A 19,837-nucleotide genomic window follows, 5' to 3' on the forward strand; every position below is an offset into this window, starting at 1 on the left:
GGTGATCTTTCGAGGTCCCTTCCAACCCCTAAGATTGTGTGATTCTGTGACACCACATGTAATGAAAACCACAGCAGAGTTAAGCAGCAACAGTGCTTTATTTTTCATTCTCCACAATTCATAGTTAACATTTTTGGATGTTGAACACACTCTCCCTCTTTTAGTATCTCAGTGAGTGCTACTAAAGATACAATCTGAAATACACCATACATAATGCAGAAGTAGCCCATGACATGGAAAAGCAGGGAATAAAAAATGGATAGCCATACCTTTCCTACAGTACCATGCTTTTCTCCATTGGGAATTTAGTTCCAATTACTTGCACCATGGCAGAATACCCTAGATACTAGGTATACCCATGTGGTGCCAAGCACTACACAGACCGAGCAGAATCCCAGAGCATAAAAAAATGAAGAGCAACTTGCTGGTTGGCATGGCAAACTCAGCACCTGCATGTTCCTCAGGACAAATAAGGTCATCACAGGAGTGTTCGAGGCACGGTCAAAGACACAGCATCTCATGAAATCATATAAAAAAACACCCCCACAAACAACAACCCCCCCCCAAAAATAAAACAACAACCAAAAAAACCACCTTATGCATCGGAGGGAGTTCTTGTGCAGGATTCAGAAATGCAGATGTGAGGCAGTTACTTCTGAAGGCAAACCACCAATGTTCCTACAAGAAGCCTGGCAGTTTTGACTACCCAGGCAAAATAGGGACTTCATTGCATCTAAAAGCAGAAAAATGTAAATCTTTTACTAATTTTAAAAAGACAGTGATCCAGGGTCAGAGCAATCTACAGGTATTATTGCATTACAGAGTATTGCTCCCAGAGGATGATTCCACTATTCCAGTAACCTGTTTATGTCACTGTCATTTTTAACAGAAGTAGTTATGATGTCAAATTTTTGGGTTCCTTTCTTCTAGCAGAACTGCTGCATTTTATACTGAGAGCAACATTAGTTTCATTTATCCATACATTAGTTCACTGAACGCTGTGTCGCCAGGCTAGCATCTCATGAACCGATTTTGACAAGAAAAATAGGAGGTGGACAGCGGGTAGTGCGACAGTAGCTTTTCTTTCTTTCCACTGGCCGCGTCGTTTCTCTAAAATTCAGCCCCCCCGGAGGTTTGTAACAACGACAAGCGCTGGTGCAGCGGGGGCTTTGGCAGGCAGCCGCGTCCCCCTCCCTGCAGAGGACACAAGCAGGCGGCGGGGGGGTTGCGGGTGGGCGGCAGGACGGCTCCCCCCGCGGCACAGCGCGGCCCGGTGCTGTGGCACAGCCGCTACCCCGCAGCCACGACACCCGCGACCCTGACGGGCGCCCGCCAAGCACGCTCCCTGCCCGCCAGGGGAACGCTTTTGTAAAACTCCCGCCAGAATTAGTACCCCGCTCTGCTCCGCCCAGCAACCGGGCCGGGGGGCCCGGCCGCCCCGTCCCGCAGCCGCCTCGCCGTGCGGTGCCGCCGGGCGCGAGCACCCCTTCCTTCCTTCCCGCGCGCCGCCCGGCGGGGCCCGCCCGGCGCGCGGCCCCGTCCCTCCCAGCGCCGCTTGGCGGCCGCCTCGCGCCTACCCACCCAGGCGCGCTCCCCGCCCCCGCCCGGCTCGGGGCCGAGCCCGCGCCCGCGCCGCGCTCGCCGCCGCGCGGCGCCAGGCGGGAGCGAGACGGGGAGCGGGGAGGGCAGCGCCCCCGGGCCGGGGCTGGCGGGCGCGGCGGGTGCCCGCGGCGCGGCGGGAGCGGCGCCGGGGTGCCCGCGCCACCGCGCCCTTCCCGCGCCCGAGAGGGACCCCCGAACGGAGAGATGGAGCCGGCGCGTTCCCGCCGCTCCCTTTCCCACCTCCTCCTCCACGCTCCCCGCCACGGGCGCGCCCTGCTCGCACCGCGCATGCACGTACCCCCGCCCCCGGCGCGCGCGCGCGCGCGCACTGGGTGCTCGTGCAGGAGGCGGCGGTGACGACCGGAGAGGCGCGCAGGACGCCCCCCCCCCCCCCAAACTCCCCCCTCCTCCCTCCCTCCCCCCCGTCCCCGGCCCCCTCCCGCGCGGCAGCGGCGGCAGCGGCGGCCCCCGCGCTCCCCGGGAAGTGTGCGGTTCCGCGCGCGCGCGGGCGGGCGGCAGGTAAGCGCGAGCCCTCTCCCCCTTACCCCCCCCCCCCCCTCCCCCGCCTCCGCCCAGCGGCGGGGCCGCCGTTGCGCGGCGCGCGCGCGCGCTGCCTGTCCCTCGCGCGCCCCCCTCCCTCCCTCCCCTGCTCCTGGCTCCCCTCCCCCCCCCCGCCCCCCGCAGCCGTTCCAGCCCAGGCAGCTCGCGCTGGGTGAGACGGAGGCGCCGCGGGCGCGCCCGCCGCCGCCAGCCGCTCCCAGCCCTCGTGCGCCTGCCTCCCGCGCGGCGGGCGGGGGAGGAGGAGGAGGAGGAGGAAGACACGTCCGGCCGCGGATGCGCACGCTGGGGCGCGCGGGCCCCGCGCGGCGGCCGCAACAAAGGGGCGCGCGGCCGCGGCCTGGCAGCGGGAGCCCGGCAGCGCCTGGGCCCGCGCGGGGCGGGCGCCGTGCGGCAGCCGCTGGGGCAAGGGGCGGGCGGGGGGGGGGGGGGGGGCGCCGGCGCCGTCCCCGCGCAGCCCCGTGAGGCGGGGCGGGAGGAGCGCCGGGCTCGCTCCGGAGGAGGGAGGCGAGGCCGCCTCCTGCTCGTGGGCGCCCCCGACGACGGGCCGGGAGCGCGGGCGGCGGGTGCTCCGTGCCGCAGGGCCGCGCCGGCAGCCGCGGGTTCCCGTGGCGGCGGTGGCGAGCGGGCCGCGGCGGGCCGGCAGGGCTGCGCTGGGGCCCGCCGGGAACCCGCCTGCGCCGCGTCCTCGCCGGCGGGTGCATGGAGCAGGCGTGCGCCTGGCTTCCTCGGCGGGCACCGCAGCCGGCGCCGCGCCGGTGCGCCCGGAGAGCCGGGAGAGCTGCCGTGGCGAGGCAGCGAGCGGCTCTCGGGCGGCGGCAGCAGCTGCGCGAACAGTTCAAACCCCAGACATGTTTACCACCCCTTCCTGTGCTGGTAACGGCAAAGCGTGCGTGTAGCAATAATTGGAATCGCCCAGCGGAATGAATAAGCCAGGGGCGATGGAGTTTCCCCCTGCCTTGCTTAGGGCTGGAGGTACCGCGGACAAGTGCCCGCTCGCAGAGTGGTAACTTTGTTTTTTCACCTACTACACACCCCCGTGCACTCAGCCAATGACTACTCCTGTAACTGGTTCTCGCTTAGTAAATCTCAACAGAATTGCACCAAAATTGCCTATTGTTTAACAAAACAGGGCGGGATTGCTTCTATGTTATTACTGTTTTGCTGTTTGCTTAAAATCAAAGCGGCGATTTCCCCTGCTTGCAAAGAACTCTAAACAGATCCTGTTGAAAGAGGTTTTTTGTCCTGCACACTTTCGAGCTGGGTTGATACCTCATCCTGGGACCACAAACCCAGGGAGCCCAGAAAAATACACACAGTATTTATTTGTTGTTTTTTTTCTTTTGTGTGTTTTAAATATTTATGCATTTCCTCTGTGACTAACACCTGATTATGTAGGACCAAGAAAAGAATTTTGGCTTTTCTTGGGTTTATTTTAGTCAGTGGTGTTATATGCCAAAGTGACAGACCTGCAAAGGTATTTGTATAGAGCCAGGTATTTCCATACCATGTTAAACACCCAGCACCAACGGTGGAAGTTGCATACCTGTCAGCTGCTTCTGCTTCGTATATGGTCAAGGATAATTTGGAATTTAGGAAAGGACTTCCCAGTAGCTCCATGCCAGGCGATGGAGAGAGCTGTCTGGACTGAATATTAAATTTCCCTCCTGCCCGCTGCATTTCCTGCTATTATCATCACTAGCCTGTGGGAGAGTGGGGTTGAATAATTTAAGTTACGCATTTTGCATTCTCCTTCTGCTGTTCAGGTATCTCCATTTTTTGGAGATCTGGTGTCCTTGATGTTTCCTTCCCTGGTCCTGGATATGCATGCATCCACAGCCCAGTCTGCTCGCCTTTGGGATGCTTGCTGTGCTTGCCAGACCCTCTACTAAGCTTGCTTAGCTCACCGATGCAGCAGAAGACTAATCAACTTGGTGATGGTTACTGGATTAACTCTATGGATTCCTCTAGAGTTGTTTTCAGACTTTCAGGTGTAGTGCAGAGTAAGTAGCTGGAAAGTGGAGTCAGAGAAGTGAAGGAGCCAGAGAAGAGTAAGCACATGGTTTATGACAACATGTTATTATCTTCCTGTCTTTCAGGCTGAAGGCGGCCCATTGTAAGGGTTAATCATCGGTCACATATTTAATAATCATTTGCTTAGAAAATTTCCTGCATTGTTCATGGTAAGGCTGATATTTGATATTTCACATTTTGTTACACTGACACATTTAGAGTATTTCTTACACATTTTTTAGTATTAGTATTTCATTTAGCTACAAGAATTACTTTTACGGCAGTTGGATCACACATTTACTGGGAACTAGCTTCACAGAGAAAGTTTCAAATTTTGGATGACTGAATCAATACATGTTTGAATAAATATCTCTATACCAAAAATTATACTTTATAAATTGTTACGTTTCCTGTACCGTGTATAAGTTAAAGAAAGACCCTTATGTATTCAGAATTTTAAAAGAAGTCTAAAAAGAATGCTTTTATAATATGAAAGGCTTTTTCTGATCGTAGTAAGCAAAAAAAAAAATAAAGTGTTTGGCTGTTCTTTTAGTGTGTAAATGACATTGGCTGTTGGGATTTTATGACTTAGGCTATTTAATAAAAATGTCAAAACTTTCCTTTGTTATTTTACAGGAGTTTTTCATCAGTATGTCTGAAACCATTAAATATAATGACGACGATCACAAAACTGTGTTCCTGAAAACATTAAATGAACAGCGTTTAGAAGGAGAGTTTTGTGACATAGCTATTGTGGTTGAAGATGTTAAATTCAGAGCACACAGGTGTGTGCTTGCTGCCTGCAGTACTTACTTCAAAAAGCTTTTCAAAAAACTGGAAGTTGATAGTTCATCAGTAATAGAAATAGATTTTCTTCGTTCTGATATTTTTGAGGAAGTTCTCAATTACATGTATACTGCAAAGATTTCTGTTAAGAAAGAGGATGTAAATTTGATGATGTCTTCAGGCCAGATTCTTGGTATTCGATTTCTGGATAAACTCTGCTCTCAAAAGCGTGATGTGTCTAGTCCTGAAGAAAACACACAGTCCAAGAGCAAGTACTGTCTAAAAATAAACCGTCCCATGGGGGAACCTAATGATACCCAAGATGATGAGGTGGAAGAAATTGGAGATCATGATGATAGTCCATCAGATGTGACAGTGGAAGGAACTCCCCCAAGTCAGGAAGATGGAAAATCGCCTACCACCACCCTGAGAGTGCAAGAGGCAATTCTAAAAGAGTTGGGAAGTGAAGAGGTTCGAAAAGTGAACTGCTATGGCCAAGAAGTAGAGCCTATGGAAACAACTGAATCAAAAGACTTAGGATCTCAGACCCCTCAGCCTTTGACATTTAATGATGGCATAAGTGAAGTGAAAGATGAACAGACGCCAGGCTGGACCACAGCAGCTGGGGATATGAAGTTTGAGTATTTGCTTTATGGTCACAGGGAACATATTGTATGTCAGGCTTGTGGTAAGACGTTTACTGATGAAGCACGATTGAGAAAACATGAAAAACTACACACTGCTGATAGACCATTTGTTTGTGAAATGTGTACAAAGGGCTTTACCACGCAAGCTCATTTGAAAGAGCACCTGAAAATACACACAGGTTACAAGCCTTACAGTTGCGAGGTATGTGGCAAGTCTTTTATTCGTGCACCAGATCTAAAAAAGCATGAGAGAGTTCACAGTAATGAGAGGCCATTTGCATGCCATATGTGTGATAAAGCTTTCAAGCACAAGTCCCACCTTAAAGACCATGAAAGAAGACACCGAGGAGAGAAACCTTTTGTCTGCAGTTCCTGCACTAAAGCCTTTGCTAAAGCATCTGATTTAAAAAGGCATGAGAACAATATGCACAGTGAAAGAAAACAAGTTACTACAGCCAATTCTATCCAGAGTGAAACAGAACAGTTACAGGCAGCAGCTATGGCTGCTGAAGCAGAGCAGCAACTAGAAACTATAGCTTGCAATTAAAAACTAAAGCAGGAACTTTATCAGAAGTAATATAAGAAATTAAATTGAGCAAAGTTTATTGTTGGTATACATTTAGACTGAGAATTATCTTTTCAAGAAAACAATTTTTTTAGAAGATTTGAATGCTACATAGCAACACATAGCATTGCTTGGTTAGGTATCTTAAAACACTTCAGAGATGGGTATTCTTAGAATATGGAATAGTTTTCTTTTCATTAGTAGTAAAATGCACTAATATGTGATTTAATTTGAGAATTTGATCAAGTTCTCTATAAAACAGGGATCATCACCGGCTGATGCTTTGTTTCATCCAGTATGGAATACTTCATATGATGCAGACATCGAAATCAGTGAGTTATGTTTAAAAAACACTGAGATTTAAGAAAATAACAAACATGGAAAGGAAATACTGTTTTTTCATAATTTTGAAAGTGTTATTAGTACAGTTTTTGAGAAACAGATGTTGATTCCCTAAGATTTTTAACTTCTCCTTTTTTCACCTAATATAGGTGCTAGAGGTTTGTGCAACAGAGTGTTAAGGGGGACATTGGTGAAAATGAAATTGCTGCTTCTTTAATTTCCTCAGATATCCCTTTACTTTAATCAAGGTGGCAAGTTTAATGAAGTACTTGCTTTCCTGAAACAAACCTGCGTTATACACAGTGATCTTGGCTGGCAAAGCAGAAGGGTCCTGCATTCATCAGTCCCTTCTGTGGGAGAAAAGAGTCTGTTTCATTTGTTTCTATGTTCACTCTTATGCAGGTCCCTGGAGATGGGACAAAGCCACAAAGGAAAAAGGGTGCAGCATGGAAAAGGAGATATTTTCCTTACTCGGACCCGGTAGAAATTATTTAAAGCTAATAGAGCCTGAGGCTGTAGTCTACTCTGCAGCTTTCAGTTCACCTGACCTAGCACAGTTAAGACAGAGGAGTGTTTATGGCAGCACAGGGGAATTTGCTGCACTGGGTAGTGACTGGATGTCACTGCTGGACCTCCGCACCTGCAGAGCACAGCCATGGGCTAGCCCATACCTGCCCACAGGTTCAGGCTGGGGTTTATGTTCAAACTGGTCACACTGGCTAATAGTTCCTGTTTAAGTTTTAAAACTTCTACCTTCTGGCACACTACCTTGCAGCAACAGGGAGACTTCAGTGAGTGATTTAAGTCATCATTGATCCAGAATCAGTGTTCACTAATGGTCTGTTACATAGAGTTGTCTAGTTTATTTTTCAGACAAGCTGGGGTAGATGCTGGTAATTTAACTTGTAACTCACAGAGTCAACAGAACATGCAATCTTTGCATTGCAGTCTGCTATGTGTAGTCAACAAGAGAAGACACAATAACAGTGGTAATGTAAGCCAAAGGGATACAGAGCCTTTGTTTTAAATTTGTAAATACTACAACTTTTGTCAAAACTTCATTTGAAGTTGGAATGGGAAAAAAAACAACAGTCTTAGGCACTGGCTGGATAACATTGGTCACTTGCGTTATCTATAGCATATGAAAACGTTAGATCTGTTTCTGGTAAGTTACTGTGTCGTAGATCACATCTTGCTTTTCTGAATAGAAACTGAAAATAGCATTTTTGGAACTGTTATATGAAACTTTGATTATTGTTTTTTTGTTTGGTTTAGTTTTTTTTTACAGCTTCATTTTATTCATGTACTCATCAGGTTAAGCAGTTATCTTAAAATGCCAGTAATTGTTTGAAAGCTGGTCTGTAAATAAAACATGAATTTAATATTTTAGAAAATGTAAACTTTGGGACTTTACCAATATATTTTTTTAAAATGTTGCTTCATTTTACATTCAGTAACATTAGTTTGTAAACAAACTATACATTTTGTATCTGTGCAACATCAGAGGATGTGTATTCATTGCATTTTATTGGTTCTCTTGAAGAACATGATAAATGACCATTGTTAAAATGTTTTACTGTATATGATCATAGATATAAAGATAGTAGGTCCAAAATGGGATCTACTTTTTTTTTCCTAAATATGTCTTGCTATGTTTTCTTATCTAGAATTGTGTTCACTTTTTCATAGATTATAAAATTGGTGTTGATAAGTCTGTACAAAACAAATCTGTTGTGATAAGAGTTAAAAGTGTAAAAGATGAAGAAAGTAAATTTTCTCTAGGTCTCCCATAAAGGATGCAAGAAATAATGAGGTTAAATTACAGCAGTGAACATTTACATTAGGCATAAAGAAAAACTTTAAGAGTTAAATAATGAATCATTATAATTGCAGGAGGCACTGCAATAGCCACCAGTGGTGATATCTGAGAATGTGTTAGACAAACATATGTTAGGAATGGTTTAAATATAGTTAACTCTCCCTTGAAGCTGAGGGGTAAGCTAAATAGCCTCTTAACAGGAGCCTCATTGGTTTTTCTGGAAAGCAATAAATTAAAACGGAGCTTACTGGGGCAGCACATGCTTCATTGTAAAAAGAGCACAAGGTTTACTGTTAAGGAAAATTGCCCTCTGACATTTGAGCACAAGGCTGAGAATTAAAAATTGTTATAGGAAAGCAGGGTTGCATTAAGAGAGACACAGCTAAAAGTTTGATGACGTTGTGTTTTACATGAGTGAATTCTGCTGTTGTTAAAGTTTACAGCTGTAAGTTATCAGCTATAAGGATTGCAGGATGTCCATGCATGTTGCATGGACAGATCAATATTGTACATACTCTTAATACAAAAGGATACAGAGGCAGGAACAACGTTTATTGTTGCACGTTCCTGGGACAGGCTTAAACATCTTACGTGAGAGTTGGTCTTAAAAATCCGTCACAGGAACAAATTCAGTAAAACCAATGGCTTTGCACCCATGTCAAAGGTTTTGTAAGGAGCCTTGGCCTCTTACTAGTTTTTCATAGAAAAAATAAATTAGGTTGGAAAAGACCTTTAAGATCATCGAGTCCAACCATTAAATCTACTCTACCAAGTCCAGCACTAAGCCATATTCCCAAGGGCCACATCTAGATGACTTCGAAACACCCAGGGATGGTGACTCACCCACCTCCCTGGGCATCATGTTCCAGTGTCTGACAACCCTTTCAGTCTAAACCTCCCCTGGTGCAGCTTGAGACTGCTTAAGAGTCAGAAGACTGGTGTATGTTCCTGAGACCAGCAATGACGGTATTTATCAAGAAGGTAAAGATTCAGTTTTGTGAATTTGAGAATTTTATTAGCAGTTTCTACTACCACTATCTGTTTCAAGGATGTGAGCTTACCTTATTTTTTTTGTTATTTTGAAAACAAATAGATTGTTTTTTCCTCCCCTCCCAATTATTTTTATTCAATACAGAGAGAAAACCTAGAATACTTAAGCTCAGGGTTTTGGAAAAGGTTTCAGAAAAGAAGTGTGGAGGTAACCTTAGCTTTACATTATTATTAATGTATTCTAAATGGTTCCTTTTCATTGTGCACATCCTGAAGGGACATTAGCTTCTATGTTATGAGGGTCCATCTGTGAAGTTCAGGTAGATCTGTCTGCATCTTAAGACTCTACTGTGCCCAGCTTCTCCTCTGTCTGTGCCGGAAAATGCCACGTACAGAAGCAGATGTACGTGAGCTTCAAGCCTCAGAGCTTTTCCAGTGTGATAAACTGTAAGCTATGAGCTGTGTTGATTGAAGAATGGGCAATTTTTTATGTTTGCTTTTACAAGGATGACAACTTATTTCAGAGCTTATGAGACAGTGGATGAGATTCTGTCCAATTAATGGGAATTTTGCTGTTGACTTTAGTGGGGCCAGACTAGCCTAATATTCCTATTAAGGTTTCTAACAACAGACAAATAAGCTAGTTGGTGTGCATGCAGGAGTGGCAGAATGCTATAGAAACATAGATGGCTAAAAAAAAATAACTAGATATTAATTAAATGTTTTTCTTGGAATTAAGTAGCAAAAATATAATTCATGGAATTAGTCCTAAGCATACACTTCTCTGTCTATGGTTTGTGAAATCAGATTCAGTTATGTCTTTAATATACATAAGATGGCAAAAAATCAATTATTTTTTTGGCTTATACTGAATGTCCGTCTATGTTACAGTGTTAGGTGACCAAGTGGCTTCAGTGGACCTCTCTGTCTATTGAAATTAAGTATATGAATAGGTGTTTGTTTGACCAGGGCTTATATGTATATAACACAGCAACACATTAACTGATGTGATATGAGGTTCTTTTGTTGATGGAAATGCATCTATATGGTCAACACCAGCTGAGATGCTAAACCAGTCTTCTCAGTTGCAAAAAGATCTGAAGACTAAGGAAATGCAACCATTTAGTTGAAAGGTTTTGTGCTTTAAAAGACTAAATAAGTTAGAGTGAAAATAAATATTTGGAATATGAACTTTGAAATTCTGAGATCTTACCTGTGTGTTCTTAAAAAATAGTAGTTTTTTTGTAGAGAGGAAAGGAACAAAACACACATTTTCAACTCTGGTATCTGATTAATTTCTGATCCAAATTGTGTTAGCCGTGGTTATGCTGCTGGTGATTTGGTGCAGCTCAGTTTGGAAACTGCAGAAGTTGAGGAAAGAATACCTTCTAACCCTTCTCTGGTCCTCACCCCCTCTTCAACACACCCTTGTCAATATTTAAACAAACATTGGAAGATGAAGCAATTCACAGTTAAGTACTTGTGGGGCTTTTTTTGCTTTAATATTTGAAAAAGGCTTAGGCCTGGAGATCTGAGTTTTAAAGGTTGTTGTGTGAAAGAAAACGCTGACTTAAGTAGCGAGATTTTGAGGAGTTCTGCTTCTGTATCATGTAAGCAGCATAATACTTAATTCTTCTCAAAATTTTGCAATTCGGGTACCCAAAATGAGTTCTGTTGAAGATCAGGCCCCAATTTTCTAATCTAGAGATTGCCTATATGATTTCTTCAAGTAAGGATATTTAAATTTAATAGAGTTGGGTGAGACACAGAATAAAATATCAGATGATATCAGAAAGTCTACCATAAGCTTAGAGTATATTTTTAGGGACAGAGTATCTGTTCTTAAGTCTTTTATAAGTTTAGACACTTCTGTCTTACAGAAGAGACAAAGCATTTCTGAAACAAAGGACATCTGCCACTAATGACATAAAACTTTTCTGAATGTAAACATTTACACATTGGTAGAGAAGAGGATAATTCTAGCTAGAAGGTAAAGACAGATCATCTAAGGAATTTTCATCGGTTTCCAACAGTCAGTAGATCACAGTAGTATGCCCAATCAGCCAGGTACGTGCATGTTTCATTAAAAATTCCATTATAGCAGTTAGCCTGTCATTTGTCTCTGTATAGATCTAAAACAATGATAATAACATTCGTTTCAGAACAGATGGAGGATTTCCATTAATAGATTTTGTTAACTACGTGTCATAAGGGTCGAGACAACTCTTCTCAGGGATGATTTTTAAATGTAATACAAGAAATCTGAAATAATAGAAAACCTAAAAATAGTGATTTATACAATATTGATACATTGTTCAGTGTATTTCTCTCCACTGTTCTTTAATTTTTTTATTATTATTTGTAGGCCCTGTTCCTTTAGATATTTATGGAACTTTGAAACTTTATGAACTTCAGCATTCTAATATGAACCTCACAAGAACTCTGTAAAATAGAAATAGACTTTTGAAGTCTTACTGCTAAGCATCTATTTTTTTTTTTTTCTGTAGAAAAACACGTAGACCATATGAATAAAGTTGTACTGTGCCTGACACGGTAGTATGTGGATATCAAAAAACATGGCCAAAATAGAACTTTGGGATACCTGTATCACAGATTCCTTCCAAGATACTTTTTCTTTGTTGGTTTGTTTGTTTTAGGTCTGTAGTTGAAAGACCACAAGTTTGTAAAACAAGTGCTACTAACAAGAAACTGAAATTCTTACTGAATTTAAAAGACAAAAATACTTTTTTCATTCTGCACTAATAAAGATCCATTTTTTCAGGGTCAGTGTTACCATTTCAGTGGCATTGCAGGTGACTCAAACCAGAGGATGTAGGAGGACAGAACTCCATTCTGAGATCCAAAATTCACTTCTCTCTGCTCTCAAGATTGGAAAGGGTACTGACATGACATCCTGCATTACTTCATGCAGGAGTTCCTGTTCAACAGAAGATACCTGTGGATGCCTTATATCTGTTTTGTACTTGTCATCAGTATAATTGCAGTTTACAGAGTTATGTTTTCAGGCCTATGTCTTTAAAGATATTAGTTGGTTCTATTTCCCATACTAGTAAAGCCCATTTACATGTTTTTGTTGTGTTTTAGGTTGCATGGGCAAAGTTAGGGAGAAGAGTTGGAGTAAAAGCAAGAATATACTGTGAAAAATGTCTAAGCACTGCATTTATTAAAGTAATCCAAACTACATGCAATGTTTTTATTTGCTATATTTAGGGTAATTTATATTAAATAATGTGTTTTCACTTGTTTAAGAAGTCAGTAGCTTCAGATGATAATTTGTTGATTTGTTTTCATTACCTTAGAATCCAACATTTAGAATCGGTATATAGATTGGTTTTCCTGGGTATGAAAGCCATAAAGTATCTGTTCATACAACTCTGTTACATTAGAAGTATGTACTTATAATGACTGTCTACATCTAAGCAGCAATTAACCCTTTTGTCTTTACACTAGGAGATTCATCTTTTTCATATCTCCAACAAGGTCATTATAATTGCCCCCATTTCCTGTTACAAAAGAACTTGAAGTTTTCGCGAGATCTGCTTAGGACATTAAGGATTGTTTTCTTAGATAGCAATAGGATTTGATCGGATTGCTTTGCAAAGATGTAAAGTGAGTAGGAAGAGGCTTGTTATGTACGGAAAGATAGTATGCAATGGAATGTTTCTCTATGTTTATTTCAAAACGTGTTTTTTAAAAAATTTTGTTCTGCTATAAAGCTTGTTTTTTGAGAATACAGGCTTTTAAAGGCATAGCAAAGTAGACTTTTTATGGTAAAGCTTAATTCATCTGAATGTGTGAGTCCTGTTTCACCTCCCCTCCTTTCCTGCTCACAAAGGTGTCGAACTTCTGAATCAACAGAAGGTAAGTGATGAAGGTATTCAGGCAGGAGATGGGATGAGGGTAAATGGAGAAGAGGAAAGAACAGGACCTTCTTATTTCAACTGCAGTGAAATGAGTGACAGCTCACTCTGTCTTATATAGTCACCCACTTAAAGTTTGTCTTGTCTGGACAAATCTCATTCCTAAGATAAGTTATTTTATTCTTGTTAAATTCTTTCTCTTTGAAGATTTTTCAGGGTGGAGAAGTTCAAGTGAAGCTGGAAAGAATTTCATCTGTTTCTCCAGGTAGAATTTGCTATGCAGAGGGCTGTGGTAGAGCTAGTATTCTGAATACTAGGTAAAATGTTGGGTAGTATGTGCTATGTTGTTAACATGCTAATGGCTGTCAGCTTCAATCCAAAGATGATCTATTCTCAGTGTTCTTATAACACAAGAACAGGCTTAGCACTCTTTAATTCAAACCTATTTGTGTATACTAGATGGTAACAAAATAGGAGTAGTGCACCAAAACAGTGGGTTTCATGTCCAAGGCACAGCTAAATTCTGACAGGTTTCCCTGTTTGCAAGTTAAGGGAAGAGCTAAATTAGGTCAAAGGATCAGTTCTGTAGTGATTTAAGACAACCAAAGTTGTGGTTGCTGTGATTTATTGTTTTACTTTTGCATACAGTAGCACTCATGCAATATCTCAGTGAACCACTTCAGGGAGAGCCAAAGTACCTGAAAACAAATAACAGTTTTGAGGCTTTTTTTTTCTCCTTAACCTTCTTAGCAGTCCCGCAAGATTGCCTCAGGGCTAGGTTCAGTGGAAGAGCACCCACAGTTTAGATCAACTTTGGCTATTGTGGAACTGCCTCCTGAGACAGCAGCTTTCTGGCTTACATGCTGTAGTAAAATTACAAAATGTTGCTAAAAGAGTAAATCTGGTCTTTCCCTTCCTCTTTTGCTGTTACCTGTTGCACGTGTTTCCTCCATCTTGTTTGCCTCAGGTTTAATGGCTTTTGTGGCTTTAGGACAAGCCATTCAGCGCTTCATTGAGTTTTATGTTGACCCACCTTGTCGAACCAATTCATTAGATTTGATCGAAGATAAGTGGCAGCAGCATGTTGCTAGAGTTGGAACAAATGGAGCAGGACTTGACCAACTTTGGCATCACATTAAAACAACATGATGAAATATGGCACTTATTGCAAAGTGTTTTTGAGAAGCAGCCAGGCAACAGAAAAGAGCAGACTAACTCCTTTGCAACAACCACTGGTGACAGATGTGTGGAATTTTGAAGAGGGTGATGTGTGCACTTCATTTATGCTTTTCAGGAGAACAGAATTTGGAATTTGAAGTTGAGGGGGTCATGTTTTCTTTTTATTATTTAAATTAATCTGACGCTGCTTGCCTATCATCCAAAAATCCTATGAAAACTTGAATTGTGATAAATTGCTCAGGTTAAGGAGAAAAGAATAGTTAGGAAACACAATAGGTATGTAATTCACTGAAGGACAAAATTGTAACCCCAAAATTATGCAAAATTATATTTTTGCAATATAGATTAGTGTTTCCAAGTCTTAAAAGTAGACAATATCCACTTCATAGAATCATAGAATTGTTGATGTTGGAAGAGACCTTAAAGACCATCTAGTTCCACCCCCCTGCCATGGGCAGGGATACCTCCCGCTAGACTAGGTTGTTCAAAGTCCAATCCAACCTGTCCTTGAACACTTCCAGAGATGGGACATCCCCAACTTCCCTGGGCAACCTGTGCTAGTGTCTCACCACAGTTAACAATTTCTTAGGTCTATTTTAGATCTCTTACTATGCAAAATGATAAATCTTTTTAGTTATTGCAAATCATATGAATCCAAAGCTTAGGGATAGATTCTGTATTTCATTAGGTGATGACAGATAGACTGATTTCATGTTAAGAATTTTTATTTTCTGTCTTTCTCCTTTAGAATTCTATGGTAAACTTGAAGTTCTTAGAATGATTGATTTTTATTCCTTTCCAGGTATAAATATGAAACAATTTGAAGGTCTGGATATAAAAATCCAATTTTTTTCTTGTTTTACATGTCCAGTTAATACTTCAGATTAAGGAGTTTTAAATGCAATTCTTTGGTTGTGTAGCTGAGGCTGAGAAGGCATTCTTTGTGGAGAGCTGCCTTTTTCAATGTAAAGTCCTTCCCTGGAAATAAATTCTGTTCTCTGATATTTCTCATAGTTTTTTGTGCTTTACTTTTAACAAGACTTTTTTCCCCATCTGAAGTAACAGCATTTGAATATTTTCTTTCTACAAGATGCCTTCTTTTATACTACAGCTTTTGTTGATTTTGATATTTTACCCAGGAATATTTTACAAATTCATCCAGATTTTCCAGTAGGATTTGTAAAGATCGTGGTCGCTATATTCGTGATCTTGATGTGTAAAATAGAGCTTAAGCCAGGATTCTGAGACGTAAACTTTGGAACGCTGGTGTAAGATTTCAATCTTTAAGTTTTCAGCACTGTATATGAAACCCTGTACCCCTGAAAAACAGTATGATCTCATTTAATACTTTTATTGAAGAGACTTCATATTTTTTAAAAATAACTTATTCTAACTGTATTTCTGGAATTCTTGATCTTAAATAAGGGAAAATGTTTCAGCTGTCTACTTGGCAAGAAGGAAGGAGCAGATACACCCTTGCTTTTGTATTTTAGGTGAATTAGAGGTCTGAAGGTAATTGGACTTGTTTACTGGACTAATGATTATGTACAGCTATATACATAGTAACAGTTAAAACCTACATTTTTAAAAGTGTGTGACAAGCAAGTTTGCTTATGCTGGAATTTTGCCATTGTTTTTTGTTTTGGGTTAAGCTTCTCTGTAATTTTTACTCCCATCTATAACCGAGAGTCAGTTTGCTACTTATGGAGCTGTTGGAAGCTTAATGGGTGCAAATCATTCAAATATTGTGAGGGTGGCAATGTAATCAGGAAGAGAGGTTCCCACACAGAAGTGGGGCTTTTGGGATCTCTACATGCTGTGAGAATTCCTGTGGTGGACTCATCTTTGTGATATTTAAAAAACAAACCAGAAAAAACTTAACTCTACAGCTGTTTCTAAACTGTTTTCTAAATTGTTTCTAGACTTTATCTAAAATTTATTTGTGTTTGTAAATCTCAGGCCTGGACTACTATGCAGTTTATCAGATTAATTAAGAAAAATGAATAGAGTACTGAAACTCTAATGGCCACATTTACCTTTAATACAATGTTATTCACTTTTTCCTGTCTCTGGAAATGTTGCCTGTACTTCCTGATGGCTTTCAAGGTCTCATCTTTTTGGCTGCTGAAAACCTGTGCATTGCTGTTCTTTTGGAGTATTCGTGGAAAGGTAACTGGCTTTCCATTTACTTCCTTTGTCAGGAAAATGGTACTTCTACTGGTTTGGATTTTTTTTATTTTCCCTTCTGTGTCTATTCCCTACATCTGTCTGTTAGAGGTATATTAATCACAGAGGAAGTAATTATTCTAATCCAACTCTAGGACACTGAATATTATGATTCCTGTTATACAAATTGCTGATTGACACTTCAACTGTTAATAAAAGTACTGTTAGATATCTCTTACTGACATTCAGTCACAATTATTTTCTCGAAACAGTTTCTGATGTAATTTTGTGAAATTGCAGTTTCAGATGTAATGTGAAATCTTCAGCTACTGAAGATTTTTATTGTTAAGCTTAACCATTAGTCGGTGGCTGTAATTGCTTTTTGACAACCATTATGATTTACTTTAGTAAAAGATGTCAAGTAGTTCAAGCAGTTTACTGATCATATTACTCTTCCCTCATAGAGCTATGTTTGATTATTACCGTTGGTGTGTGAGGAAATAAAATAATAAAAAAAAGGCTCAGAGCTAGTTTATTCTCTTGAAGTTGGAGATAAAGGTTTTTATAAAACAGAAAATTAGTGTTTGATAGAGACATAATGAAATCTTCCTGATAATCTATTTATCTTTATTTATTTTTGTTATAAAATGTTTTCATTTATATTTAGGTGATTACTTCCAAATGATTCTTCCAGAAACACTCAGATGCCTACCTGCAAAATGTAAATGTTAACTGTACATTCTTGTTAACAAAGCATTGAAAAATTGAACATCTTCAGGTAAAAATGGCTTCTTCCTTAAAACTTGTTTGCTAAGCTTTTTAATCTATGTGACCAAACAATTGTGTTCAGCTCCTTTAGAATAGAGGGCTTCTTTCAGATGTAAACCCACAGAATTACAAATTGCAATGGGTTATTTAAAGTGACATCCGTCAACTTGATTTTTGTAACTGTCTGAAAATGCTAAAGGTAACTGTTAAAAATGTTAAAGTTCTTAAGAAAGTACCCTCTAAGTAAGTCAAGACTTAAAAAAATATTTAAAGATGTATATACTCAAGGGCTTGTAAGTCTTCTGATGTTATACAAAAATTAGTAATTCCTCACTCAGACAGTAAGAGCTTGGATGATACACAGGGCAGGGACTGTATACTTACAGATGTTTTTTAAGTGCTTTTATTTTTTCCATTTCATACAAGTTGATGGCACATCTTTAAGTTAACAAAGCCATGTATTGTATTTTAGTGATATAACTTCATTTTTACCAACATGCTTTGTTCTCAAGGGCTTGTGTTTGTATAACTGGGCATAACTGGTGGTGTTTTCCACTCATCTGAAGTTGAATGAGTATAATTATTAGTGCACTGTTTGTTTTAGTTCTTGACTAGATTAACTGCACTTTTTTTTGAGGTGAAAATTCACTCCAGAGCTCTGTCCTGTGCAATTATTTCAGTGATTTTTGTGCATTTGCATTTGAGACCAAATCTGAAATTAAAAAATCAATTAAATGAAAAAAAAAAAAAGAAGCCCAAGATGCTTTTTGGTAACTTTTTTTTCCTTTGTCAGAAAACATAAATTGCTGGTAGCTTTTAATTGGAGCAAGAAAACTAAAGTCTGTAAAATAAGATATGCCTGTTTTGGGGTAATTTATTAGATTAAATACAGATAGCAGTTAAAGAAAGATGTGTATAGAATATTATAGTTAATGACCTGTATTCTTTCACCAAAATGGTGTCAGTTCTGTTACTATGTCAAAGATACCCATCTAGAATTTTACAGGTTACTTACAGACCTTCAAATCACTGATTCACAGTTACTGTTCTGAAAATCTTTTAACAAGCTTCTCCACCGTCTTGAAACCAGCCCCTTTAGAAATACACATCTAGTTTCTTTTGAGGATGTATGTAATAGAAATATACCTAATAGATTTTTTTGACAAAAGTTGGATTAATTTTCTTTTTCATGAACACATGAATAAAGTAGGTAGGAGCCACATAACATATGCATCATAAAAAATACCAGTGCAAGTTTCCTAAAGTCTTTCCAAAATACGTATCAGTCCTGATTTTCTAAAGATCATAGGGCATCCTTGATCTACCTCTTTAAGAGTGCTGAAAATTGCTGAGTGTAATCTGTTCTGTATTTTGTGGGGGGATACTTGTACTAAAAATTAATCCAATTGAAATCCTGCATGTCCTGCTAGTTCTCAGACATAAGCTGGACTAGAATGATGATAAATTAAAAAAAAGGATAGATTAAAGATGTTTGTAGTAACGTTCTTAGAGGGAACACCATTTCTGAGCAATCAGAGGTATAATGCTTACGTTATTTAATTCACTTACCATCTGAAATATGAGACAGAAGACAGACAATAAAGTCAATAAAGAAGTTAATATCGCTAACGTGTGATAAAAGGAATATCCAGAAATCTGATAGTTGAGATGATACATGATGATGAATCTGAAAGGCATTCCAAAGGAGGAATTACCTTAAATAGTGTTCAAAAAACAAAACAAACAAACAAAAACCAAAACAGCAACAAAACAAAACAAAAAATTAATGTGACTTTGATGGTGATGTCATTCTTGAGTCCTTACTCAAGTCCATAGGCAGAATTATTTAGGCAGGTCAGCACTTTTCTGTGTCCGCACTTTAAGAAGAAGGCCTTTTTTGAGACATAAAATATTACAGATTTAATTGGAGAATTCTGTGTGTATAAAATGTTTGACTATGAAATGAATGAAAGAAGCTTGTAGGAACGTGTAACTGAAGAAAATGAGATTGGAAAATGTATTGCATATTGCAAAAAATTACATGCAGACATTGTGCTATTTTTTTTTCCAGTCTCCTTTCTCTGATTGGCACTGATTAATATTTTTCAAAATACCTCTTGCAGGTGTAGGCTTAAATAGGACAATTAATTTTTCTAAACTGTGTTGCTTTTGGCTGTTGTGCTTCTCACTTCTGTTATAGAAGTTCAGAGCCCACAGGAACTCAGCATGGGGTTTAAAAAAAAAAAAAAAAAAAAAAGTAAATTAAATGTGAAATATAAAAGTTGGTGGAAAATTTAAAGTTGTGTCTTTTCTCTATTTTTACCTTCCTTTTCCTTATTGTATTACTTAGTCATTAATTTGTTTACCTTTTGGCACTGATGTCATCTTTTATATTCTGAAACATTCATGTTTTCTCTTCATCAAAGTCCTGTCCAGTCGAGCTGGTCTAACAGGCCTGTGAAATCAGAGTATAAATTCCTCAGCATTTGAAGCTTTGAAAACTAAAATACTGTTACAAAGT

General features: G+C 40.5%; 2 protein-coding genes across 6 annotated transcripts in view; both read left to right on the forward strand.

The window, feature by feature from the left end:
- The first annotated feature begins 2,043 nt into the window (after positions 1 to 2,043).
- ZBTB14 (zinc finger and BTB domain containing 14) lies at positions 2,044 to 19,549 on the forward strand. Of its 5 annotated transcripts, XM_051610537.1 has the most exons (6): positions 2,910 to 4,163; positions 4,260 to 4,343; positions 4,810 to 5,808; positions 6,434 to 6,503; positions 16,489 to 16,551; positions 17,216 to 19,549. In XM_051610537.1, the coding sequence occupies exons 2-6, from the start codon at positions 4,341 to 4,343 to the stop codon at positions 17,278 to 17,280; spliced, it is 1,200 nt and encodes a 399-aa protein (XP_051466497.1). In that variant the 5' UTR covers positions 2,910 to 4,163; positions 4,260 to 4,340; the 3' UTR covers positions 17,281 to 19,549. The 5 variants fall into 5 exon arrangements, with proteins under 5 accessions (XP_051466495.1, XP_051466496.1, XP_051466497.1 ...); XM_051610536.1 differs by lacking the exon at positions 17,216 to 19,549 and having other exon boundaries at positions 2,909 to 4,163; positions 16,489 to 16,786; XM_051610538.1 differs by lacking the exons at positions 16,489 to 16,551; positions 17,216 to 19,549 and having other exon boundaries at positions 2,914 to 4,163; positions 6,434 to 8,153.
- A 51-nt stretch (positions 19,550 to 19,600) lies between these two features.
- The window catches only part of AKAIN1 (A-kinase anchor inhibitor 1), a 21,519-nt gene continuing 21,282 nt past the window's right edge, over positions 19,601 to 19,837 (forward strand). Inside the window, exon 1 of the mRNA XM_051610539.1 lies at positions 19,601 to 19,837. This exon is cut by the window's right edge and continues 461 nt beyond it. The gene's annotated coding sequence lies outside the window, so the exon portion shown is untranslated.

This window comes from Apus apus, chromosome 2 (assembly GCF_020740795.1).
Source record: "Apus apus isolate bApuApu2 chromosome 2, bApuApu2.pri.cur, whole genome shotgun sequence".
NCBI classification, from domain to species: domain Eukaryota; kingdom Metazoa; phylum Chordata; class Aves; order Apodiformes; family Apodidae; genus Apus; species Apus apus.